A 27,862-nucleotide genomic window follows, 5' to 3' on the forward strand; every position below is an offset into this window, starting at 1 on the left:
CACAGCAGTGGTCAGATCCACTCAATCCCACAGCAGACACGCCCCTTCAAACAGAGCGTTCAAATCAGAGGCTAAAATCAGGCTAGGAAAAATGCCTTTTGATCTAACACAACGAACATAATAAGGGCACCCCAGGAAAAACAAAACAAAGCGTCTAATGGCGTTTAATGGTTAACTTGTTACAAACCTGCTTTAGTTAAACGGTCAGAGTCATCTGTATGTACAAATAATTCTTTTTGCTACATTCTTATTCTGCAGTCCAATCATCTATTTTGCTCTGTTGTTAAAATGACCATGCCATTTGCTACTTTTCATGTGTCACTTTACGTCTTTATCAAGAGGGAAAAGGAACACGCACAGATCAGAAAGGGCTTGAATAGAACACGTTTGGCTCTAGATAAAAAATATTAGAGGATATAGCGCTGAAAAATCATTACCGTAAATGACGCTGAGCGCTTGTGGTGTGAACCTCTCTGTTGTTTTGACGGTCTGCTCACTTTAATCTGTAGAAATGGTAAAATGGGGCAATTATGTCCCACCAGCCCGTTCTCATCCTTTATTGTCATATAGAACGCTATATGCAAAAACGGAGCTATACTACGCACATGGCACCCTTTATCGTTAATATAACACGTGAACCCTAGACGTCATAAATCCTTTAGCATGAATATGATACGCAGACCCTAACCCACACCTAAACTTAACCCTCGCAGTGCGTGTTATATTAACGATAACGGGTGCCATGTGCGTAGTATAGCGCCGTTTTTGCATATAGCGTTCTATATGACGTTAAAGGATGAGAATGCGTTGGTCCCACAGTCCGGATGGAACAAAGGGTGTGCCATTTGAATACCACTGCTCTATATACAAAGTTATGTAATGAAACTCTAGATGGTGCAGGCTAATTGGTCCTTAACTCAATCTGCTTGCAATCACATGTCCAATTGTTTCCTGCTGTATAACTAGCCAATGAGCTCACTGCTCAAACTTCAAATACTTGTTCAGCGTACTGTATGCTGTAGCAGTTGCAGCGCACTTTCAGTAACCATCCTCTTTCCCCAGCTCCACCTGTATAGATCTGCTACAATTAATTCATGTATGCTATATTGTACAGCAGCAGGATGTCTCACTTGCTCATAGCAGCATGTTGTGTATGTATTGACAGTAATAAGTAGCAAATCTATTCCTCCAAGACCAAATATACCCATTACCATGTCCAAGCCATACCCATTACCTTGCCAAACTCTCAGAGAGTTGTGTTGACAAAAATGTTATTATTCAGCCCATTCTCATGCTTCAATATTTGACGCTTTAGGCGCCCTTTAGTCCTAAAGGAAAAGCGTCAGTTAGATGACGCGGGTAGGTTTAGGTCTGGGGTAGGGTTACACGCGATCCTAGGGCGTCATCTTACTGACGCTAAAGGGCGCCTAAAGCGTCAGATATTGAAGCATGGTCAAAATGCTTCCCAAGGCGTCAGTTAGGTGACGCCTTGGGGTGAGAATGCGTTGCAGCATTACATTGTTTGCAATGTACTACAGTAAACTTAATGCAAAGAGCTGCTGCATTTTCATTTTTTGGTGAACTATCCCTTTAATAACTGCTCTTAACTTTAGCTGCAGAGTTTTGATGCGTCTTCTCATAATTATATTACATAGGCTAGCATTCAGTAAACACAGAACCTCCAGGGTTTTTCCACATCACCTGATGACTTAAGACACAACATAGATGACATAAGAGAAAGAAAGATATGAAGATGGACAGAAAATGAATGAAACAAACAAGGCACAGGAACATGATAGAATTAGAAATGGCAGATATTTACAAAGATTTGAGAGAGAGAGATGGAGAGAGGGGCAAACACTTGAATGCAAGAAAGTTGAGAAGGAAAGATAAGAGTATCTGAACACAGATTGCTAATCTTGTATGTGTTTTTGCTCTCATCAGATACGGCGTATGTGCGTATTTTCATCAGTGACGTGAACGATAACAAGCCGCTGTTTGCACAGTCTGTTTATGAAGTTGACGTGGATGAGGATGCTGACGTTGGCTCCACCGTCCTCACAGTCAGCGCTAATGATGAAGATGAAGGTAATTGAAAATGAAGGAGGGGCAGTGGCTGATGGGTAGAACAATATGGTCATTTGTAGATGGAAGTTAGTGTTAACTCGAGGTGAAAGTGAGAGTCTTACTGTAGATTTCAGAACCTGATATCACAGTTCAGGTGTGATCTTCAACACCTGGTGATCAGTTTTCTGTATGAGGCTGGGCCGGACTGGGGACACAATTTCAGACCAGGAAATCTCACTCCCAATCAGGCCACAACAAAATTTGAAACTACAGATAACCGTATTTTTTTTTTTTTTGTTGTTGTTGTTTGTTTTTGCATGGCCATCATATAAAAAACTTCTAAATTCTCAGGCTGGGGCCGTGCTAAATAATGAAAGGTTCTCCCTTGAATTTGCACCTTCACTTCCCTTTTCCTTTTCTTTTTAATCTTTTATCTGATTTCCTGATATCTCTCCCTGTGTATTTTTTCTATTTTTTCTTATTCCTGTCACTTCATCACCAGTCCAGGAGGTCTGCTGTTATGAACAGAACTGTCTCTTGTTCTTAAAAAAAAAAAAAAAAAAAAATGTGAAATGACTAAATTGTGAAATGACTTTATTTATACTATAATATGTATCTATATTCATACAATTACAATTAAAAAATATATATATATTTGGAAGCTCAAATGAAAATTGTAAAATTTACAGAGTTTCTGCAGTTGGACTACATTAGGGCGTACTAAACCTTTCACGGGGTTTGGCTAGCACACAACAATATTAATGAAACACAGTTGGAACATGTTCCCATGAGCTTGAGTTTGTCTCCAGGCTATTGCTCTCATATTCTTCTTCTTTGTGCAATAACATCTGTACCACTCATGACTGATACACAGAAGACAGTTGGTCTCTCATCTATATATCCTTAGAACATAACAAATGCTGCTCCCAAGATAACAAGCAATGCAAAAACCTTGGTTAATATTTTTTGTTTTATCACACACTCCAGAAACACTCACAAAGAGGATAGTCTACATAACTCATCAGCCAGCCTGTCTTGGTATACAGACGCACTACTGAAGCGCGTAATTCCCTGTGGTCCAGCTGAATCCACGTTACGCTCCTCTGTGTGGATTTGATGCAGGAGAGAGGAAGGGAATTCTTGTATCAGTCATTCATCATAATACAGCCTGGAGTGGCTGGACATGAAGCTTTACCCTGATGAATAGATTTCAGCTCTGACTTAACCCTCTCAGCCACTGGAGCAGAGCCACGGGAAGCTGGCGCACCGTCGTGGTACATCTGCTATTTCACAAGGAAGCCATGCTTGATTTTGTGTATTAGCAGAAAACGCAAATAAGCCAAATATTCCCTAATGCAATTTTGTAGAGGTACCCAAGGCAACACAAGATGATGGAGATGAAACGGCGATAAGGCTCCTAATGTGTCGTTCCCTATTCATTAACCTCGTACCAGCAGGGATATCCAAACACACTGCAAGTAGATCTAAAGGATTGTTAAGCAGAAGTGTGTTTGCTTCGCCGGGTTATTTGTTTACATGAAGTCTCTTTGCATTTATTACTTACCTCAGAGAGAGATGAGCTTTGAATCCTAACTACAACATAACAGCAGAGTAATAAAGAATTTAATAAAATAGCTTGCTCAAAACATAACACATGCATTGCATCTTGACTGTTTAATTAACAGAGCTCAACAGAGGGATCCAAACATTTATTATTATTTTTTATTGTCCTCCTTTCTTTCACACGAGAGAAGAGAGTCAAACAGGTTTGAAATTACGTTAAAGTGAGTAAAGGGAAGATCACATTTTTATTGTGGCTTGAGTTCACTCTCTTGAACCCTTCTTCTGGTTAATCAAACTAAGCTGTCAATGATTTGCAGTAATTTGAATTAAGTCTAATTTACATGAGGGCAAGTCAGCGGCATTGGCAATAAAAAAGGTTTAAGCTATGCAATGGTTTTGTGAGCTGTATTGAAGTATGTTTTTTTTTTTTTTTTTTTTTTTTAGTTCGAACATTGGGTGTTTCAGAAAGAAAGTCCAGCTGAATGGGCCTTTGATTTATTGTCTGGCAAGAGCTATTCAAGTACAAAGCAAGGTTTCAGAAATAAGTTAATGTTTTCATCTACCATTGTTAAAAATGTCTAGAAAAAATGCATTTATTGGTGTATGTTTCCATGGTGGCGAGTTTCCAAGGCTACTTTGCCATTGAATCAGTTTGTTCACCTGCAGCAAAAAGCCTTTTATATTTTGAATAGATAATGTTTTTCTTACTAACAATTTTTACACTATTAGAAGTTTCTGACTTTTAACCTTTTGTTCAGCTTTGTTTATCTTACTGTAAGAATAAATGAACTTAATTAATTAACCTCCGCCAGAGGAGGAAGTTTTCTCTTTTTCATCAACTGCTCTTATTCTTCAGGTGCCAATGCCAAGTTGCGCTACCAGATTACATCAGGTAATGTGGGAGGTGTTTTTGACATGGAGCCTGAGGTTGGAACCATCTTCATCGCCCAGCCGCTGGATTATGAACAGAACAAGCTCTATAAATTGCACGTCTTAGCCTCTGATGGGAAGTGGGAAGATTACTCTACTGTAATAGTCACCATTGTGAATAAAAATGATGAGGCACCTGTATTCTCCGTGAACGAATACTATGGCAGCGTGACGGAGGAGCTGGACGGTTCCCCTGTCTTTGTGCTGCAGGTAGATTCTCTTTTTTATACATATTAGAATACTTCATTTTCTAATCATATATGTGTTATCTCAAAAGCGAATTTTTGTGGCTCTTATTCCTTTAAAAAAAAAAAAAAAAAAAAAAAGATGAGCTCCTCTAGATTCATTACTACATTCTTCCATTGATAAATGAATACAACAATTTATTCAGAAATTGCCCAAACACTAATTTATGTTACCTTGCCAGGTTATTTTGTGTTTGATTATAGTGAAAACTGTGATCGATTTGTTTTGAATGCATTCAACATTTTTATGAAGGCTCCAGAGTTCATGCATTATAGTTAAGTTAATTATGAAAGGGGTCATATAATGGTACTTGCACTTTTGGCAGTGCCTGTACACAACCATCATATAATGATAAAAATCCATGCAGTTTTTTTTGTTTTAATCTCCTTATATGTATTCCCCTGTCTCCAATCGAGCCGTTTCACCGTGTGACGTCACACGGCGCATGACACCCCTCCCAAGGTTGTTGATTGACAGCAGTGTTTCAACACAGACCCGCCCTAAGCGTGCTGTCATCATAGTCCTCATTGTTGAATGTCGATACACTGGATCAGAATGGCGTCAAAGAGATTGTGTTGTTCTGTTCTTGAGTGCAATAACAAACACAGAAATAATTTTGATGTTCCTAAATTTGAACCGCTGAAGACACAGTGGCTGAGTTTTGTTTACAATGGGAATATTTCCCACGATCAATGTCAATGCATTCATATTTGCGCAAATATTTTGTAGTAACGCTTTATTAACCTTTATAGTAATCTTTGCAAATTGCGGGAAAAAGTTTTTCATGAACATTAGTTGTAGCGTAAATCTGTCAATGAACAACCGTATACATCAGTAAACGCACAGCGTTCGTATCTCACAACTCTACCCTGCCAGTGCATACAAAGATAGATCAAAGTGACATTACTTCAAGCAACCATTCAGGAACTACCTGTTCGAGCCTTAATTGACAAACTTCTTTGCGGCCTTCATCTTGTTCCGGTGCGACTCTGGTTTAAACTGAAACGATTGCACAGATGTGTCCTCTGAGACGCCCGCTGCCATTCTTTCTCCAAAATATTCCTCAACTCTTGTCAAGGCAACACTTCATGTGCGCTGTGTCTAAACGCCTGCAGAACGGAGGGGCGGGGTTTATTATTTAAAGGCATATGCACTGAAATGGCGTGCTGAAAACAGAGCTGATTTTGACCAGGTAAAATTAGTGTTTTCGTAAAATATTAATGAGAATTTTACTATTATTAAATAAATGTATATTACAAAGTTTTAATTTAGACCCTAAAAATTCGTAAAATTATGTGACCCCTTTAATAGTTTGAATTGCAACTTATCACATCACTCTATTTCTATAAAGTTGTGAGAAGCTCATTTTTAATAATAGAGGGTTTTGTTTATGTTATTTGTAATATTCTGGGTTGTTTGCATGAATTACCACTACTAAATGAAACTTTAACTTAAACTCCTTAAACCAAAACAGTAGTTGCATGGATGGAGAGATGGATGATTTATAGATATATAGATCGATAGTTGGATGTATATAAAACGTATGCTAGAGTTTGCAGAAAGAAACTTCAGGATATTCTCTTTGATGTTCTAGGTAACAGCGTCCGACCCAGATAAAGATGCTGACCAGGAGGCATTAAGATATTCCCTTCATGGCCAAGGTGCTGAGAGTGAGTTTATCATTGATGAGGTGACGGGAAAGATTTATGCCCAGAGAACATTAGACCGTGAGACCCGTGCGGTTTGGCGTTTTGTGGTACTGGCTACGGATGAGGGTGGCGAGGGACTAACAGGATTCACAGATGTCATTATCAACGTGTGGGACATAAACGACAATGCTCCTATTTTTGCTTGTGCCCCAGACAGTTGCCATGGCGATGTGGCTGAGAACTCCCCACTCGGCACTTCCGTCATGGAAATGACAGCCACTGATCTGGATGATGCGGCTGTTGGACAAAACGCAGTGTTGGCCTATAGGATTGTGGGTAATGCTGCCCTTAATGGTGCTAACAGTGGAGCAGATGTGTTCAGCATCAATCCCGCTACTGGGACTGTTTCCGTAGCAATGTCTGGCCTGGACAGGGAGCAGACTGACTCGTACGTCTTGGTGGTGGAATCACGAGATGGCGGAGGTATGATAGGAACAGCCACCGCCACTATACACCTGACAGATGTTAACGATCACGTGCCACAATTCCTAGATCGCTCATGCTCTGTTCGCATCCCTGAGAGCAGTGAGCCCAACACGGTGGTCATAGAGCTGGCTGCCGAGGATGCGGATGCTGGAGAGAACGGGCAGCTGACCTTCAGTGTGGTGGCCGGTGATCCCGAACAGAAGTTTTACATGGTCAGTCATCGACAGGAGCAGCGTGGGACTCTTCGTTTAAAAAAGCGTCTGGATTATGAAAGACCAGGCGAGCAACGCTTCAACCTCACCATCAAAGTGGAGGATATGCAGTTCTGGAGCCTGCTGCACTGCACACTGGAGGTCGAAGACTGCAACGATCATGTGCCGGTCTTCATTCCTCACTTTCTGCAGCTTCCTCCTATTCGAGAGGATGTCGCTCCAGGAACTAGTGTCGCAAGTGTGGCTGCCAGTGATTTGGACTCTGGGCTGAACCGTGAGATCACTTATAGCATTGCTTCTGAGTCTGATCCGTACCATCTGTTTTCTGTCGACCAGTCCGGAATGGTTACTGTGGCTAGCGAGCTGGACCGGGAAACATCCACACAGCATCACTTGGTTATACTTGCAACAGACCACGGCACACCACCTTTGACTGGCACTGCAACTATCCAGATGGCTCTGCTGGATGTCAATGACAACGGACCTGAATTTGAGGCTGCGTATGCACCGGTTGTGTGGGAGAACGGTGTAGGCCCACAGGTCGTGTGGCTCAACCAGAGCTCCACGTTACTAATAGCCGTGGACCGAGATTCACAGGAGAATGGCTCACCCTTCTCTTTCTCTGTGCCTCCCGAGTACCGTTACAGCAATGACTTCCACCTTCAGGATAATGGGAATGACACGGCGACCATCACCGCTCTGAGAGCTTTCGACAGAGAGAGACAAAAACAGTTTTTACTACCTGTCATCATGACCGACAGCGGCAGGCCACCGAAGACCGTCACGAACATCCTCACTATTACCATTGGTGACGAGAATGACCACGCCCACACAGCTGGACAGAAGAAAGTTTTCATCAACTATCACAGAGGTAATGCCTTCAACATTATAAATATGTAATGGAAAGAGTTGTTATATATATATATATATATATATATATATATATATATAATCACTAGGACCCATTTCTTGTTACTTCTGTCACTTTTTCAAAACTCTTCACACAGTGAGCACAACAGCAGTCTTTGTGAGCTAAACTATGTATCCTTCATCACTGCTTTGACACAAAATGCATTCAATAATGACATCTTTCAAATTGCATTAAGTAGTTTCTCACTTCGACACAATTACTACTAAAACTCCTACAGGTCAATACATATAGGCCAATTTGCACATTTACATACTCTATTCAAAATCATTCAACTTAAGTTCAAAACCTAGCATAAAACAAAACTGAATAATATAGCACTTTGCTACATTTATTTTCCTATCCAGCGCTTTGATCAACTCTGGTTGTTGTAAAGCGCTATATAAATAAAAATTGATTGATTGATACAAAAATGTAATATTATCAAAACAGTTAGATGTAGCTGAATGCCTTCACAAATGTTAGTTTTTCAAGTTCATTACCCTTTCTACAAAAGGGTGTGTTGTGGTGGATACTGTGGTGGATTCTGAATAGTAGAGGGCCGTCTTTCTTGTTTTGTAAAGAAATTTTACAAAAGAAAACATTGCATAATTCTACCCTGTTGTTAGTATTTTTAGGTAAAAAAAAAAAAACATTGTAAATGAGCTGAATCAATTGAATTTTAAATTTATTATAATTCTTGATATCTGTTATGTCAGTAGTTTATTCATTGACCTGATTGTTTGATTGTTTTATTGTTTTTATAAACCAAACCATTTCTTGATGTAGTTATATTATTGTGTAACTGAAACAATTTACTGTACATCTTTCAAGAACAAGTTGTATCTTCAACGATATGTGGAACCCACCAGCGAGTTTACCCGTATGAAATACCCTACACTGCCCTACAAAGCAAAAAGGCAGTAACTGCAGTTTTGGTAAAGCATTAATTATTACAATTTTCATGACATTCAAGGCATCCTTTGTTATGTGACAAAACATCTTATCTTAAATGCGTGTCGTTTTAGAGAAAAATGGTAGTCGTTTGTACAGTAACTGCAAAAAGCCCTAGTAAAAGTCATTTTTGTCAGTTCTGCACTCTGCGTAGTTACTGCCTTTTTGCTTTGTAGGGCAGTACAGGTGGAGAGAGAGGATATTATCAGATGAAATGATTCTATAAAAATGGTTCAATTCCTGGTTTATTTACATGTTTAATACACTACAGTTACTGTTCAAAGGTTTGAGTTTGGTAAGATTTTAAAAAAAAAAACTGAAATATTATTATATTATAATATTAAGACAATTTATAATATCAGTTTTCTTTTTTAATATACACTATATTGCCAAAAGTTTTGGTATGTCTGCCTTTAAATGCACACGAACTTCCCATTCTTCCCAACCAATGGGATGTCTTCCCATGACATCCCATTCTTAATCCGTAGGGTTTAATATGGAGTTGACCCACCCTTTGCAGCTATAACAGCTTCAACTCTCCTGGGAAGGCTTTCCACAAAGTTTAGGAGTGAGTTTATAGGATTTTTTTTTACCATTCTTCTAGAAGTGCATTTGTGAGGTCAGGCACTGATGTTGGACGAGGAGGCATGACTCGTAGTCTCTGCTCCAATTCATCCCAAAGGTGTTCTATCGGGTTGAGGTCAGGACTATGCAGGCTTGTGAAGTTCCTCCATACCAAATTCACTCATCCATGTCTTTATGGACCTTGCTCTCTGTGCACTCTGTGCACTGGTGCATCCCCAAACTGTTCCCACAAAGTTGGGAGCAAGAAATTGTCCAAAATATCTTGGTAAACTGAAGCATTAAGAGTTCATTTCACTGGAACTAAGGGGCCAAACTCAACCACTGAAAAAACAACCCCACACCTTTTCCCCCCCTCCACCACACTTTAAGCTTTGCATTGCACTTGGTGATCCAAGGCTTGTATGCAGCTGCTCGGCCATAGAGATCCATTCCATGAAACTCTCTACGCACTGTTCTTGAGCTAATCTGAAGGTCACACAAAGTTTGGAGGTCTGTAGCTACAGTATGTCCACCTTGCGCCTCAGCATGCGCTGACCTCACTTTATGATTTTACGTGTCCGACCACTTTGAGGCTAGTTGCTGTTGTTCCCAATTGCTTCCACTTTTGTTATAATGCCACTTACAGTTGATCGTGGAATATTTAGTAGTGAGGGATTTCACGAATGGACTTGTTCATCCACAGGTGGCAACCTATCACGGTACTACGCTTGAATTCACTGAGCGAACCATTCCTTCACAAATGTTTGTAGAAGCAGTCTGCATAACTAGGTGCTTGATTTTATAAACTGTGGCCATGGAAGTAATTTGAACACCTGAATTCAATGATTTGGAGGGGTGTCCCAATACTTTCGCCAATTTTGGCAATTTATTCCTGTGACTGCAAAGCTGAATTTTCAGCATCATTACTCTAGTATTCAGTATCACATGATCCCTATAATATGCTGATTTGCTGCTCAATAAACATGTATTATTACTGTCAATGTTGAAAACAGTTGTGCTCCTTACCTGTAAAAACTGACTCCTTTTTAGGAGACTTTGATGGTTAGAATGTTTGAAAGAACAGTATTTATTTCTGATAGAATTTGTGTGAAAAATTATAAAGGTCTTTACTGTCAACCATCCTTACTGAATACATGTAACAAATCATTCTAGAGCTAGTAATGGATTCTTGAACCATTGAAATGCTATGAGAAAAAGAGAGAGAGAAAGATATTTAGCGTGTGAATTTAGCGTTCAACAACCCCGTTGTGTGTGTGTGTGTGTGTGTGTGTATGTGTGTAAATAAGTGCAATAGCATGCATGTACATGCTGTATACTGTACTACACCTGATGCACATGCAATGTTTTGACACAGTCTTTTTTTTTGATGACAGGGAGAATGCCAACCAATGTGCTGGGGAAGGTTTACTCACCAGATCCAGATGACTGGGATAACAAGACGTATGCCTTCGAGGGACATGTTCCTAGGTGAGACCCACCTACATTTTATGAAATACATAAAATCAAAATGTAAATGAAAGTCAAAAGCACATTTTCAGTCATACCTGCAAACAAATCCTGGTCAAATTGTCTTTTTTCCATAAATATCTTTATAAAGTTTTTTTTTTTTTTTTTTTAAGTAGGCCAATACATTATCATACATATTTCAAAGTTAAGGATTCGTTATTTTGATATAGCTGGCATTGGAACAATCTATCCAAAACTAATCAACGAAATGTTGTTATTACAGACACTATTCTATATTGTGATTAGAACAAATCTCAGTAGGCTATAGCAATATCGTGTCAGTCTGGGCACAGAAAGAACGAGTAGAATCCAATTGCAAAGAACAACAGTTTATTAACAGTGAGAGAAGTAATCAGCTTCAGAATCGATGATCAGCTGTAGATGGGACACTGGCAACGCAGGGACGCAATGGGCAGACTCCAGGCAAGAACAGACAATCCGGAAAAAAACGGAGAATAAACAGGAAACTGGATGATAGGTGAGACGAGTTAACCCAAGTCAGTCTCAACAATGATCTGACAAAGACAGGACAGCCTCACACACAATAAATATGGTGCCGTGATGAGAAGCAGCTGGCACTGATCACCACACCTACCAACACAACACACACCATATACTCAGAGCGAGGGTGAGGCAGTGAATCCATGAACCGTGACATATAGTTTGGATGTAAAAATAACGTTTACTAATGTAGGAGCGTGAGTGAATGAACGCACAGATGAAATGTACATCTGTAGTAAACAACATCGCTTGTGTGCGTGTCTGTGTGAATGAATGAATGAATGAATGGCACAGACACGCAAATCATATTTAAACACTCTTTGTGCAGTTTGCAGACACTATTCAATGACGTGATTAGAACAAAGCTCTTAAGAATAAATTACATACATCAGCTGAATCTGTGCTCCTCGAAATTCAACTACCAGCACTTGCGAGGTAACTTTTCCAGGATTATTACGATAGTATAATTTCTCACAGCACAGCAAGACAAGATAAAAGACAAGATTCTTATTAAACTGGATGTTTTATCCAGCTGATGTGGGCATTTTCCTGGCTTGCCTCAACATTTGTGTTTGAATAACGCTCTCCGTGGACGTGGTTATATTAACAGGTAATAAACTATAATGAGCTGATAAATATAAATATAAATTATAAATATAAATTATATATAAATAACTTCATTTATAAGAAAAGAATTTCAGCTTCATAAAGACCAATCTTTTGTGTCTCTGTGGGTGTGTTTCCATTACAGATTTGATACACTTATATACGTAAAAATTTATAAAAATGTGGGTACATTTACAGTGCTAATATTGTGCGTCATTACAAAATTACAAAATATTACAAAAATATCTATTAACAACACAATGCAATCACTAGTAAGACTTCTTGTTAATAAAGTATCTGTGAAGAATATGTACTATATTAGCAATGCATTAAATCACATTACACATTAATAAACCACAATAAATAAAACAAATTAATTGATTAAATGATGTCTCAAGTCAAGTGAATTACGGACATTCATTGGGCAGGCATCCAATCACAACTGACTTCCAGAAAAGGGGAAGTAACCAATGACACTCAAGGTTATTAAAACAGTAAGTCCCGCCCCTCGACTGCCAAAAATAAAAATGTTAGAGCGAGCAAAAACAGCAGGCGAGAGCAGATCAAGCATGAGTGCGTGGGGAATGATCATGCCCTCACGTTATGGCTTGTATTGTGGAGGAGATGTCATGCAGTCTCGCGATTTTTAATTGAGCTCGCAAGTTCCTATCTCCTCGCGTGTAGATCTGTTATCCTCTTGCGGAAGTCATTTACCGTGCACGCCAGCATCAGTTATGTGCTCAGTTATTATTGCCATTGATTTGTTGCCATAGGAATATGATTTATAAAGCGCAATAAACTCCAGCTAGATAAAGTCATTTTATGCAAACCATATACCTTTATCTAGAAATAAAGTAAAACAATAGGAACATTGCTCTTAAAGAGAGTGCCGTTGTGTTACTGTCGTAACCGAAAAACGGCACAGCCTCGTTAGCGTGGGTTTATAACAAGCAGCTGCTGCAATTTGCACTTCAGTTTTTTTGCTGAGGAGCCAAGCCTGATAAGCTGGCCTACCCGGCGGGTGACAGCAGATGTGGCAACGGGACCTACGTCTCCGTTCCCTCCCTCAGGGAAAGAGGGTTACCACATGTAACCGAGACATTCCCTATCGTTCAGTCACTACAACGTAGGTCATGACTGACCAATAGGATTCCCTACCAAAGCACTGCAGCTGATGAACCCCATCCAGCGCCCCAAGGGGTCCATTGTGTCACGAAGCTCCTGGAGAACTTGAGGATTGTGACTACCCTCGTGCTGTTCCCTCAGTGCCTTGGCTTAATAGACCTGCAGCAATGCCATAGTGTGCATGGCAGAGGCAACTTCCCCATAGGCCATGTAAGCCTTGTTGAATAAGACCAATGAGGAAGGAAGGAAGACACAGTTATCCACGCCAATTGGAGTTAGTGCACAGCTGCATTGCAGCGACCCGCTCCTCTGGTGGGATATGCATGTATGCCTTAGCTGTCCAGCTGCTCCGCCATCAATGGTGGTGAGGGAGGAGGAGCCACTGAGACGGTTTCTGGCAGTAAAAGATGCTGTCCACGTCCCCTTGAGCTCCTCGTGCACTTCCGGGAAGGCACTGGGGTGGGTTGCTGAGAACTAGGGATGAAAATTATCGATTAATTCATTAATCATTAGTTGATCAACCTTATTAATCGATTAACGATTAACTGATAAGCGCCTATTTTCCTGAAAATGTAAATTTCTCATGGTATCCTATTTAACATAAAAAAACTAAATATTGCTTATATTCTGAATAAAAATGCAAGTTATATTGCTCAATTGATGTTTTATTGTAACAGTTGGGATACGTCACAGAATAATCACATTTTTTGTAGTTTAACAAAATAAATTATGCACAGAAAATTAAAATACAAAAATAATTGTGCACTGGCTCACCTGTTGCATGTGAAACATTAAGCAACATATAAATTTTAAATAAAAATCTATGGTAGGCTTATTCTACCCACACTATATTAAGCCTACATATAATCACATATTACATATTATCTGTAATATGCCTACATATTATCTGGTAAACTATTTAAAAAAAAAGTGTAACATTAGAAGCAGCACTTATAATATAGGCTGAGAGGGAAGTCAAATATACAACTTGTAACGAGTGGAAATAAGGTGTGGCCCCTTTAAGAGCTGCGGCAGTATTATATTGTATGTGCCGTGGCAGAATGAATGTAGAGGAAACACTGAAGTATTTGTATATGTGAAGGTGGGTCAGAAGTGGATTTATAAATTGTGCTTTTCAATTATACAATGCCGCTGAGTTCACATTGGTTTATTTTGAGGTCAGTAAAATATATATTTCAGTGCAGTTCATCTGTCATTTACAATTTGTTGTAATATGATATAAGAAAAAAGGATTCACTCTCTGTTTTTCATTATCTGGTTTTTCCATTCCATATCCCAGAATAATCTCTCAACATTCACTCTAACCACAGTTAAAATGACAATGAATTGTGTATGTTGGTCTGTTTTTATACTTTGGCTTTTTTATTGTTTATATATTGACTGTTTTGTTTTTTCAAGGTCTTCTATGAAAATATATTAGAGTTATATATTTTGTATAAATAAGAGCATTTACAAATATAAATAACAGATCAACTATAAGATAAAGGCATCCGATCAGACAATCAATATTTGAATCCTGTTATTATTTTTCCTACCTGCAGTTATTTCATCCTGAACAAGCGGACAGGGTTTCTGATCATAAAGGAGAATGCCCCTTCTGGGAGTCATGACTTTCAGGTTCGAGTGTCAGATGGGGTGTGGCCAGATGCCATCTCTAGCGTGAAGGTGAATGTGAGAGAACTACGGGACGATGCCATCTACAACTCAGCCTCTCTGAGATTAGCAGGTACAGATGATATTCACCTAGTGACATCATGTCATAGTGCTTTGTGACGTTGAAAAGATAATTCTGATCATTAATCAGTGCTAATTTGACAATTTCTACTTTTCATTTTCTCCCCAATTATCTTCAAATTATTCAGCTAATACCTGAATTTAACCTGAAGTTAATTTAATTGAAGAAAGTTTTTAGACAATTTAATTTAGTTTAACACAATTCAGTTGATTTAGGTCAAATTAATTTACTCTAATATGTTTAAATTTATTGCATTAGTTAAAACATTTTTACGTTGGTGCAACTTATTTTTTTTTTCATTAATTGTCTGAGATTTAATATTTGTATGTTCAATAAAGCAGTTTCATTTATCATTATACACAATGTATATTGAACATATAATAATGAATATAAGAAAATATTAAAAAATTCAAAAGCATTACAGCAACTCCTCTAAATGTCCAACATAACTGAACATTAAACACTAACATAAACTAACAACATCTTTCTCTTTGCTGAAAAACACCCCACCAAATTGTCTCTCCTAATTCAGTCCCTTGCAAAGCATTCTGGTAACTTAGTTATGTCAACTAAAATGATTCATGTAGTTTTAACACAAAATCATTAAGTAAATTGAATATATGTTGAATATATTAGGTTGATTGAACACAATTTAATTAAGTTGTGACAAAATGTTAAAGAATCATGCTACTTTAGCTACTCAAGTGCAGTGTCAATTTCAGCCTTTGGTGACTTCATTTTTAAATAAATAGCAAAAGCAAGATTAAAGACAAAGTTTGCAAATGTCTTTATTTTCAGAGAATACATAAGGATGTATTTATTTATAGAATTCAAGGTCAGTGATGATGTCATAATCCTTACATATTGAATTGTTATTTGTGTTCTTGCATTTATTTACAAATTGTGTTGTGATTGGTCTTGTCTGCATCTGTTGAAATATCTTTAGCCATCTTGATTATGTAAAGGCACAGAAGCTATGTTACTCATGCACAGTCAAAAAAAGATCAGTTTCATCTCTGATGCAGCAATTATCTTTAGTACAGAACTAAAGCCTCAAACCAAATCTTAACTACTGTACTGTACCTCTATTCTTTTGCATTTTGATAAAATACAAAAGCAGTTGAGTATAGTAATTCAGCTATATACTACTTTCAAGGCACATAATCCAAGGCTTTTAAACTAATTTGACTCATATTGAATGGCACTCTGTATACAGCACTGTCCAAATGAAAGGCAAGTCTGTGTTCAATGCGTATTACAGTGAAAGACATAGTTAAAATATAAAATACATAAAATGTAAAACATAAAATAGTTTGATGGTCTGGAATCAGGATCTGTGTCGATTGTGTGTCGTGTTGTGGCAGTAAAACTTGTGGGCAATATTGAATTTGGTGACAACAGCCAGCGTTTTAATGAAAACAAGACTGAGCTGAAATGAAATGGACTGAGGATTTTGTAGTTTTAAGACCATTAAAGTGGAGGAAAGGTCTTGTGGGAGATGGAGGGACAGAATATAAAATGTAGGCCAATAGCAAACTCATAAGCCTATAAAGAGATTTTGTCTTTGATTTCAGCAGTGCAACTGAATTTATTGCAGGCATGAAACAACAGCAAGCTCTTTTCTGCTGTCTGTGTTTATTAATGCTATTTTTGACTTCACAAATGCCTTAAGAGAGGTATTTACATGCACACTGGTCATATCTATAATCTCTGACAATCCCTAATTGAACCAGGATTATGTGTGGCATTGAAAAACAATCTGAGGTTGTTGTTTTTTTCTTCTTTTTATCTATTTATTTATAGTTTCATCACTTAATCTACTTTGGATTGTGCAACTAGATATTTCTAGCATATTTCTGTTTAGTCTTTAAATTAAATGAAAATTAGTATTTACTCCTAACCCTCCAGGGTATAGTGTTGGAATTAAAAAGGCAGACTTTAAAGAACATCTGAGGTTATGACTGTAACCATGGTTCCCTGAAAATGGAACTAGACGCTGTGCCGGATGTTACAGTGATTTGGGAATGCTTCTGCATGACCGTCTTCAAGCATGTGTGAAATCAGTCCAATGGCATGACGGAATGTCATAGGCAACCCCAGCGTGGCTGGATGCATGCAGGAGAACTCAGTGTCTCGTTTCTTGAGACTAAAACAGATCAACTTCCACCTGGCCAAATTCCCTCCAGATAAACTTAGGACAAGAAACATGATCCACATGACCAAGGAACAAAGGAATATGCATAACCTTAATCATGCGGAATTGGTTGCCCCTCATGGAAAACCCCTTGGTCTTGAGCCACCACTGCAAGAGTCTCATGTACAGTAAGCCTAAAGGTATCACGTTGGGTTCAGCTGCAATCAGACCGAACAGTCTCAAGCCTAGCTTTATCTTGTTCAAGGCTGCAAGAATGGAATTGACACGAGCAGGAAAAAGACGTGCCTGAATCATTGTCTAACCCCATACCATGCCTAGAAAATTAGTTCTCTTTACTGGAGAAAGAACACTCTTCTACAGCCTTAACCACAATTTTTTTCATACGGCCAAGAACAAAATCCCAGGACTCTCACTTCGGTGGAGGAACACGTTCTATGGCCTCCTTGTCCAAGAGAGTTTTTATCTCTTTTTCCATTACCAGAGCCTGCACGGGCCAGCCACTGCAGGAAAGACCCCGTTGAAATGATGCGGACGAAAACTGAATTGAATTTTGTAGTCGTTCTGCAGTCTACCATGACCAGGACCCACTGCGACAAATTTGGCTGAAGTTTCCATGCTGTTTAGATGGTCTACTAAGGGAAAGAGTCTCTCGACACTGGCCTCTGACATATTTCGAGTAGTCAGACTGGCTGATGCAGCTGACCGGCAGGAAACAACCGACCTGACTGCTGTAATAACCTCCAAGGATGTTTTAAGTCTTAAAACATCCTTAAAACATCCTCAGGACGGACACTGATTTACCGACTTGCTGGAAACCGCTTTGCCCCAAAGCACCTGAGGTAGTGGGGTTTGACAGAATGGCAAAATAGGAAGTATATGGGCACCAATAGGAAGTAAGCACCATATAAATAGGTGTGGACCACTGAAGCAGAGGTTGCACTTTCGAGGGCAGAAAACGTTCATCCATTTCACTGGCAGTCAAAGTTTGATCTGAACCTCGACCAGCTCCTCATAAGCAGGAGAATGAGGTGGCAAGACCTCGAAATCTCCAACCTCAAAACATCCACCTCATTGGAGGAGGATAGCTGAAGCACCGAAGCCTCACTCTGGGCAGAATAAACCACAGTGCCTCCCGCAGGTGAATGAAGAGAAAAGGATGAGCCTGTCTCAAACCCCTCTACGAGATCCATTTGCAAAACCCCACGATTGCATTGCCACTCTGCCTTGGCAGTGGCTCTCCACGCCACTCAGCAGTGGGGCCGGGACCGTGGGGAACGTGAGCCTGGGCACCCTCCCGAAGACTGCCTGACGGGTGCAGAGCGTTGTCAGCGGCAGCCGCTCACAATGAGCACTGTCATTCCCCTCAAGACCATGCTCTGCTCCCAAAAAACCTATACATAAATGCATTTAAATGCAAGTTAATGCAAGTCTCTCTCTCTCTCTCTCTCTCTCTCTCTCTATATATATATATATATATATATATATATATATATATATATATATATTTTTTTATATTTTTATATAATATTAAGGTAAAAAAATATAATGAAGCGGTTTATTTCCCTGGAGCCCTGTCTCAACATGTGTTGAATTGTAGGCTAGCTGAAAGTTTGACTTTAGTACTATTTACTGCCTCCTTGACATTTGAAATCCGATTTCAGGAGCAAATGTTGAAGCCAATGGAGAGTCGTAAGGCCTTTTTAATGCTGCTTCTTTCAGGTTATAGCTTGCTCTGTGAATTTTGGAAAATGACCTGATTATAAAGTAAAATATGAGGAAAAGTATGTGGATACGTTCTTTAGACACTCATCCTAGCTCTTAGAGATAACCAAACACACGCGCACAAACTCACACAAGCTTATTCCCATAACCTCTGCTCTGCCTGTAAACAAACAGGACACATACACACACACACACACACACACACACACACACACAGACATTCATACATAAACTCCCACATTCTGCAGGACACACAACATGAAAAGCTTTTTGAATTTTTGGCAGCTAAGCCAGTTTGGACTCATCTATAAAAAATTTAAAATGTGTTTTGATCCTCATCTCCCTTTACCCTGAGATTTACACCCCTGCAGGACTTTGTGGCATCAATAAACATAAAAATTGGAAAAATATTGGCATTATTTTGGTGGGATTAGCTCACAGATTCACAAAGATATATTGACCACTAGACTTTTCCCCAAGCCTCAGCTAAACTTCTGATTTAAGCTGTGTGGTGTACTTCTCTGTGTGGTGTACTTCTCAGTGTATTTCCATTTATTTATGAGTATACATACTATCTTTGGTGCTTTGTCTCAGGGTGGGTTTCACTGCATTATAAAAGCATCTATTTGTGCGAGTGTGTGTGCATGGATAGATGGATGGATATTTAATACTTATTGCGAGAAAATAATAACATTTCCAGCGTGACTGGACCAGATCATATCAGATTGGTACATTTTTATTTCATTAGGGACATAATTAGTGGTGCTTGCTGAAAGCAAGGCAACACTATTACTATTGTGTTTTTTGAGTCGGCCAAAAAGTTTGGCGCGCTACTCCTCCCGCAGTTTTTGTCACACACCCATGAATGAGGTCTCAAATCGTGCGGAATATTCGGGAATGGTGTGCTATGACTTTTCTAAGCGATCGGGGGTACGATGTTCGCCCGAAGGGCGAACAAATTTCCCAAAAATCCCATAGACTTAACATTGCGACAAACTTTGACGACTCATAGCTCCGAGCGAGGATTTCACAGAAGCCTGTGATTTACCACATTTGAAGAGGCTGACAGGCTCTGTAAGAACATACCTCACAATGGGGTAAAAGTTGCACCCCTGGGGGGCAGGAGCTGCCCAAATTTTCCCCCATTGACCCCAATGTTATTTAAAATTTCTAGTATAGCATTATACTATTCCAGGAAAAAGTTTGGCGCACTCCTACGTCCACAGTTTTTGTCACAGACCCATGAATGAGGCATCAAATCGTGCGGCCTATTGAAGAGAAGTGTCCTATCACTTTTATCAGAGATCGGGGGTACGGTGTTCGACCCAGGGGCGAACAAATTTCCAAAAAATCCCATAGACTTAACATTGAGACAAACTTTGACGACTCATAGCTCCGAACAACGATTTCGGAAAAACGTGTGATTTGCCACATTTGAAGAGGCTGGCAGCCTCTGTAAGAACATACCTCACAATGGGGTAAAAGTTGCACCCCTGGGGGGCAGGAGCTACCCAAAATTTTCCTCATTGACTTACTATGGTGAAGGACGTCCCATCAAATGCATGTGTTTTTCCTACTATGGTAAATTGCATAGGGATTTTGCATTGAACATAGCTCTGGATCATAGTGTCATAGAGACAAGGGGGTGGGCTCATTTTACTCAGATGACCAATCAGTCTCTCAGGATCATTGTGAAGCTATCAAGCCACGCCCTAGCAACCATATAGAGCACCTTAGCAACAAGTACCATAGACTTCCATTGAAAGAGATCAAAGGGATATCTCCGGATAGAAGTGTCATAGAAACATGAGGGTGGGCTCGTTTGACTTGGGCCAGCAAACAGCCAATCCTGAATCACCTCAACACTTACTGGCAACGCCCTAGCAACCATTGTAGAGCACCTTAGCAACCAAAATCCAAAGAGGGATATCTTCCATTCTGAATGTCATAGAGGCATGGGAGTTGTATTATATCATTCATACTGACAAGCAGCCTTTGGAGATTCATGATTGGCAGCTGCCAAGCCACTCCCTAGCAACCAAACAGAGTACCCTAGCAACCGTTTTGCAAGACCTATATCTCTGCCTCAAAACATCGTATAGAGATGGGGGTTGGTTTAAACATTCACATTGACTTTGGAGCTTCATGATTGGCAGCTGCCAAGCCACTCCCTAGCAACCAAACAGAGTACCCTAGCAACCATTTTGTAAGACCTATATCTCTGATTCAAAACATTGTATAGAGATGCTGGTTGGCTCTTTTTACTCATGCTAGCAAACAGGACTTGCTACATGCTACACATGCTAGCAGTGAATAGCTACATGCTAATATTGATTAGCTAAGTGTTAAATCATGCCAAGAAAATGCTACACACTCCATAGTAACCATCTGTGACAACTACCAACCACCTAGTAACACCATAGCAACCACCCAGAATACCCTAGCAACCGCCTAGAAACACCATAGCAACCGCCTAGCAACCATCTTGAACACCTTAGCAACACCCTAGCAACCAACAGAACACCCTAGCAACCGCCTAGCAACACCCTAGCAACCACCTAGCAACACCCTAGCAACCACCTAGCAATACCCTAGCAACCACCCAGAACACCCTAGCAACCACCTAGCAACACCCTAGCAACCACCCAGAACACCATATTAACCACCTAGCAACACCTAGCAACACTCTAGCAACCACCAAGAAAACCCTAGCAACCACCTAGCAACCACCCATAACACCCTAGCAACCGGGTGGTGAGTTTTGCCACTGCAAGCACCACTTCACATTTTCCTCTGGAAATGTACATTCTAGTTACTGATTATAATTATGTATACTGTCTTTTTACACATTGTGCCATGCAACGCTCTTTAGGTTCTATCAGCTCTATGTATTTGGAACCCCTAAAAGGTTATATACAGAACCCTGTTTAAGGGTTCAATATTAAGAACCCTTTAGGGTTCTTTGTGACCAGGAAAAAAGGTTCTATATGGAACTTTTTGGGTTCATTCATTATCATTTGTTTTGTCATTTCCGGATTACATATTTATTATTATTGACAAACATCAAGACCCTAAAATGTATTTATGAATGCATGTGAATGATCACAAAATTCAAGATATAGGGGTTAGAAAATGTATATATTTATTTCATTTTATGTAGTAAATCAATATCACACGAAGAGTGCCATTTCAGTTTTTCTCCTCCAAAAATTAGGATGATTAAAATGTGATATTGTTACTACAACAGTTTAATAAACAATAATTTATTTACAACTACAAAATGTTGCAGAATAATGAAATAAATGAATGAATAATAGCCTATAAAGAACCTTTGTGCCAAAAGGGTTCGTTCTTGTCATTATAGAACTTTGTTAGCATAAAAGGTTCTTTGGAGTTGAGTAAAGAACCCTATGCTTCATATATAGAACCCCAATGAACCCTTTTTTCTAAGAGTGTACGGGTGTGAGAACCCTATGTAAACATAAAACTATGTCTGCATTTGTGATCGTTGAAAAGACAAGCAAGCGCTGCTCTCAGAACTGAACCTCAGAATTGGTTCAAAGTTAGTGTTGGAAACATCTTGAAATTTTGTATGAATGTAAATTGTATAATAAACAAAGAAAACATTGCTAGTATTTGTGCAGTTAATTCTGTATTTTCAGAAAGTTTCGGAATATATCCTCCCCAAATGTGTCACTAATAAAAAAACAATAATAAATCATTTAATGAGAAGCCTTATTGACCTATTAATATTTTGTTTACATATACCTATTTTACCTACATTATAGCTATATTACAAATATATTTTTGCTGTTTTATTAAAAGGTTTGTAACACTTGAAGGGGTGTGCATAAAACTGACATGACACCTTCATAATCATGACATGACACGTCATGACTTGAGTATGAGGGAGGTTTCATGCATGTTAATGAAAACTGTCATTAAGTGTCATTTGCTCAATTATGACATTTTGAATGCAAATATGACATTGTTTGAAATGTCTTTGTTATGACAACTTTATATAAACCAATAAATCATAACCCGTCAGTGTCTTGGCAATGACAACTTGACATTACCAAGACAACATAAATTTTCATAAATATGTCAAACATGACATAGCATATATATTATCAAACTTTTCATTATCAAACTTTTTACTATCAAACCCATAAGAACCTTTATGGGTTAACATTACATTACACTGTCATGTGGTTGGTTTTGACATTGGCTGTCATTAGGCCATTATAACATTTTAATGACAAATTCAATTTGTACCGCTGTAGTTGAGGTCAAGACAAATATTCATGACACAGTTATAATGGCCTAATGACAGCCAATGTCAAAACCAAACACATGACAGTGTAATGTAATGTTAACCCACACATTTTCTTAAATTTGATAATTAATCTGCTATGTCATGTTTATGACATATTTATGACAATTTATGTTGTCTTGGTAATGTCAAGGTCTCAGGATCAGCACCCCCATTGATTGATAATTTGATTAAAAAAAAGTTAGTAAGTTCTTATTTTGTATCATGTAAGTATCATATACCATATACATTGTGTGTGTGTGTGTCTGTGTGTGTGTCATCCAGAAAAGGTGGTAAGCACATCCATTGCCTAATGCCTGTGTGGAGGGGGGCAGGTTTGATCTTGGCTTGGATCAAAGCCAGGTGTGAGGCTGTTTCAAGCTGTCATGATGAGTCTCCTCTTCACACACAGCTCCTGATGGGAGCAGACAGCCACCCTTCCTGCACCCCCCCACCCCCCACCCCACGTTAATCAGGGTTTCCTTCCTTGCCCCTACCTAAAGCTTCATGATTGACACTCTTCAAGCACTAATGATTATTTGTGCTATGTGCACAGTGAACTGAAGGACTGCCGTGAGAGGGAAAATATAAGGCTGAAAGAGTAAAACAAAACACAAGCACAACTGTAGACAACTGTAGAACTATAGACTTTAGTCAAATAGACACCATGTAACTTGACGCAAATTATAGAAAAAGGCCATAATGATTATTAGTAGTGTCCTTTCAATATGTTGTGTACCTGGTGTCATTATTTACCTGTCAAAATGCACATTTCCATAAATTGAAAATGAACAACAAAAACACCACAATATGTAATGTACTGACTGTAATGTCATCTTAAATATGCTCTCTATGCTGTATGAGTTAATGTTTTTTATGCCCATAAAGTTAACTCTTGTTTCCAATGAGGGTGAGGTGGTCACAGAAAAGTTACTGACAGCAAAGTCCAAATCCATCTTTCCATCTCTCTGTTGTCATTAAAATAGGAAAATCGCCCCCGATTTTCTCAAACATGCCCCTCTGCCTTTGTGAGTTGTGAAGTGTCAGTAAGAGTTATGACAGCCCTGCCACTCTCCAGCACTGGCCCCAAGGGACGCTGACTCAGCCTGGGGACAGACTGAGCTCAGCATTTCTCTCATTTAGTCTAACATCTCCCCTGGGGCCACCGTTCAACCACCCGCACAGTCCCAAACTGTAGGCTAAGCATCCCAATTATAATAGTCCATTGGGCGTTAGAAGGAAAGCACACCTCCAGCACAGGAAAATCGATGGTCAGATGGTTGCTAAAGTGTCACAATTGCCTACAATGCTCAGAGGCCATGGCCAGCTTCATCATAATGTGCTGGGCACCGTGACCGTGAAGCACAAGCACCCATTACCATAGTGACAAAGACTTGCTGCATGCAGTAGTTTGAGCTCTCACCCCAGACATTTTGACGTGGAATGTCTAATGGAGTTTGTGCAAACAACTACTGTCAGGTACTAACTTCACTTAATGACGAGGAGATGTTCTGGCGAGGGACAAATGTAAACATGCATTTTTCATGAGTTCTGGATCTCAGTTCTGTATTAAAAATGCTGTTTTTTTTCCTGGCTCTGGAGTTCTTGTAGTTTAGTTCAAATGTATACGGTTCTGTTATCCTTATGTGTTGTGTATTTGTATGTTTGTGTCTCTGACAGACATCTCTGCCACAGAGTTTATGGAACGTCGTGGAAATCTGAAGAGTAGGTACGAGCTTCTGGGTGACTTCCTGTCAGACATGCTGTCGGTGGGTGCAGACGACGTCAACATTTTCAGTCTGGTAGAGGTGCGGGACAGGACTCTGGATGTGAGGTTCTCTGTTCACAGCACACCGTTCCTCAGGGCTGAGCGAGTGCACGGATATCTTGCAGCTCATAAACAAAAAGTAAGGCTTGTTGAAAGCACATTGATTTGGTTATGCTCATATTCGTGTATATGCTCATAATGTATACTTGTAATTAACCTAGGAATCACTCTAAATGCATACGCACTTCAATGTGAAATAACTGCAAGCTTTAACACAAATTACATTTACTTTTACTTATTCATAACGAAATTAAATTTTGTATGTAACCCTCGTTCCCTGAAGCAACGACGTTTCGACTGATTGTGATCACTCTTAGAGATCTTATCATCTTCGAGTACTATTAAAACGAGCCAATGTAATTGGTGTGCGTGAAATGCATTACACACTCCGCCCACTCCGTGCAAGTGGATGCACGCACTAGTTGTTTTCGCTGAGGAGACGAGTGTAACTCAGAGTCAGGAGTAGTCCAGCAATAGTGGCGACGGGACTACGTCTTTGTTCCCTCCTTCAGGGAACGAGGGTTTACATATGTAACTGAGATGTTCCCTTTCAGTCGCTCACGTTCGACGTAATCAACATGTCGACTGATTGGGTTCCCTATTAAAACCCCATCTAGTGCTGCCACCTTCCAGTGCCTAGACAAAAGTCTCCAGATCCCCCCACAATTAGGGCGGGGAAGGGTAGTCACTGCTCTTCGAACAGGACCACTGGGAAAGCGTTCCCTGAACATGGAAGGAAGGGACACTGCAGAAGCCACATCCTGCCCGAAGGGAGGTACACATATAAACTGGGCAGATGACCGAAGAGTTTCTCTGGCTTGGCTCCAGCCGAAACAGGGGGAGACTCAACTGAACAGTGACGGCAGAGCACGCTCTGCCAAGGGAAGACACAGGCTCACCGCAGGGAGCCGTACCGTAGAAGAATACACATATGGGATCGCCATAGGGATCACAGTTTGTGAACCCAGCCTAACACAGGTTCCACCAGTGCATACGAGTGATAGGCCTTGCTTCGGACATTCCGCCATGTCCGCTGCCGAAAGGTATGGAGAAAGTCCATGGGGGTTGTGATGGTGCAGTATGTGTCCCAATGTGTCCCTGAGCAAGACACTTAACCCCTAGTTGCTCAACAAGCTTTATGCACAGCTGCACTACTTCCTGAACTTAAGCCAGCTCCTTGTTTCCTTTCTGCCATTATTGGCCAAATTGATTAATTCAGGTGTGTCTGATTTGCTGGCATGACTACTGAGGTCAGACACACCTGACCCCATAACAAACCGGGCTTACAGTGAAACTGGCTTCATGTGAAGGGAGTCCACAGGAAGCAGCGGTTCGACTAAGGTGTCGCCCAGACCTCAACACTAAGCTGAAGCACAATCTTCAACCATGTGAGCAGGAGAACTGTTAAAAAACAGAATTTTGAACTCACTGCCTGCAGTGGCTCAGGGGCGGTTTCTGTATTGCAGTAGCAGCAGAGGTGGGCACAAGAGAATAAAGAGGGGCACAGGGATTACCCTTGCTCGCTCAGGAACCTGACAATCAGGATGTGATTCCCATATTTCTGCATTTGACGTTTGTATCATATTGAGGGTAAAGGAACAGCCTACTCCAACCCAACTTGCAGGAAACAGAGCACTGAGAGAAAACTCTTTGAAGGAATAGTTTATACTTATAACTAGCAAAGCACAACTGCCTTTATCTTAAGGGGTTGCTTGCAGAAGTGATGTTCACTACCACATATCCTTGTGATAGTGACCTGAACTTCCCTGTCCAGTTCTCTGTCCAGTTCTTTCCTTCTGTCCAGTGCCATCATGCCCCGTCCCTGAAATGTATTCAGGGGAGGTCAGGAGAGAACTAGATCTGATTGGGCCAAAAAGGGGAAACTATCAAGACCTGTTCCACTCCTGACTTAGCACAGTAGGTGTAAGCGACATGCACACACAAGACATGCACTGAACTTGAGCAGTGCCAAGCGATAATGAAATTGCATAGCCGCTTTCTTAGAAGGCTCACTTTGGAACACATTTCTGCGGTGCCCCGGGGTCAGCTGAGAGCCAGTGTCTATCCAAGCGATGTCCACTCAGACAGAGACACAACTATCATAGGGACGAGTCCAGAGGACCAACAGAAGTAACCATTGGCCCTCTGGTCCTCCAACTGAATCCTAGCGCAACGGTCGCAATGTTATCTCGCTGAGCAGCGGTGGCTCAAAGCAAGGTGTACTGCCAACTCGAGGTAACGAATACAAATGCAGTCGGAGGTTGCCCAGGTCTTCGTTAAAGCATGCCTTTTGTACATGGCCCCTCAGTCAGTGTTAGTGGACATGAAGGTCTGAACACAGGTTGAGAGTTTGGCGGCAGGCCAGGGTCATCTTTTATCATACAGGGCATGCTGCTCTACCACGTCACCTCAGAACTCGATCGTAAATGAAGCAGTCTTCATATGGAGGAAGCCAAGTGGCTGCGTCTGCCATATGCCCCAGGAGCCACTGAATTTTTTTTTTTTCAGTGGGAGCCTTTCTCACTTCTAGCACTAGCCTAACACACTCTCCTTGAAGAAACATGTTGGAGCGAGTCCTTCTCCTGAACTGAAAAAGAGATACTTAGCCTGTGTGTGAGATTACTCTCCCCTGGTTGACCTAAAGATGCAACTGGCTATGGAGCACTCAAAGTGTAGGTCTTGTACTGATACTTTGCACCCTCGACACCAGAACACAGAATGGTCTGTGGAGCAGGAGGATAGAGATCTGAAG

The 27,862-nt window shown here is 40.2% G+C and overlaps 1 protein-coding gene across 2 annotated transcripts in view; it reads left to right on the forward strand.

Annotated features, from left to right (window-relative positions):
• The window catches only part of LOC120469136 (neural-cadherin), a 283,986-nt gene that overhangs the window by 189,198 nt on the left and 66,926 nt on the right, over positions 1-27,862 (forward strand). For both annotated transcript variants that reach the window (XM_089129359.1, XM_039657904.2), the window contains exons 16-21: positions 1,945-2,088; positions 4,487-4,770; positions 6,401-8,024; positions 10,973-11,066; positions 14,900-15,084; positions 24,963-25,189. In XM_089129359.1, coding sequence (XP_088985485.1) covers positions 1,945-2,088; positions 4,487-4,770; positions 6,401-8,024; positions 10,973-11,066; positions 14,900-15,084; positions 24,963-25,189 — 2,558 coding nt within the window. The remainder of the gene's footprint in view (positions 1-1,944; positions 2,089-4,486; positions 4,771-6,400; positions 8,025-10,972; positions 11,067-14,899; positions 15,085-24,962; positions 25,190-27,862) is intronic.

This window comes from Pimephales promelas, chromosome 1 (genome assembly GCF_988280905.1).
Source record: "Pimephales promelas chromosome 1, fPimPro1.hap1.1, whole genome shotgun sequence".
Lineage (NCBI taxonomy): Eukaryota > Metazoa > Chordata > Actinopteri > Cypriniformes > Leuciscidae > Pimephales > Pimephales promelas.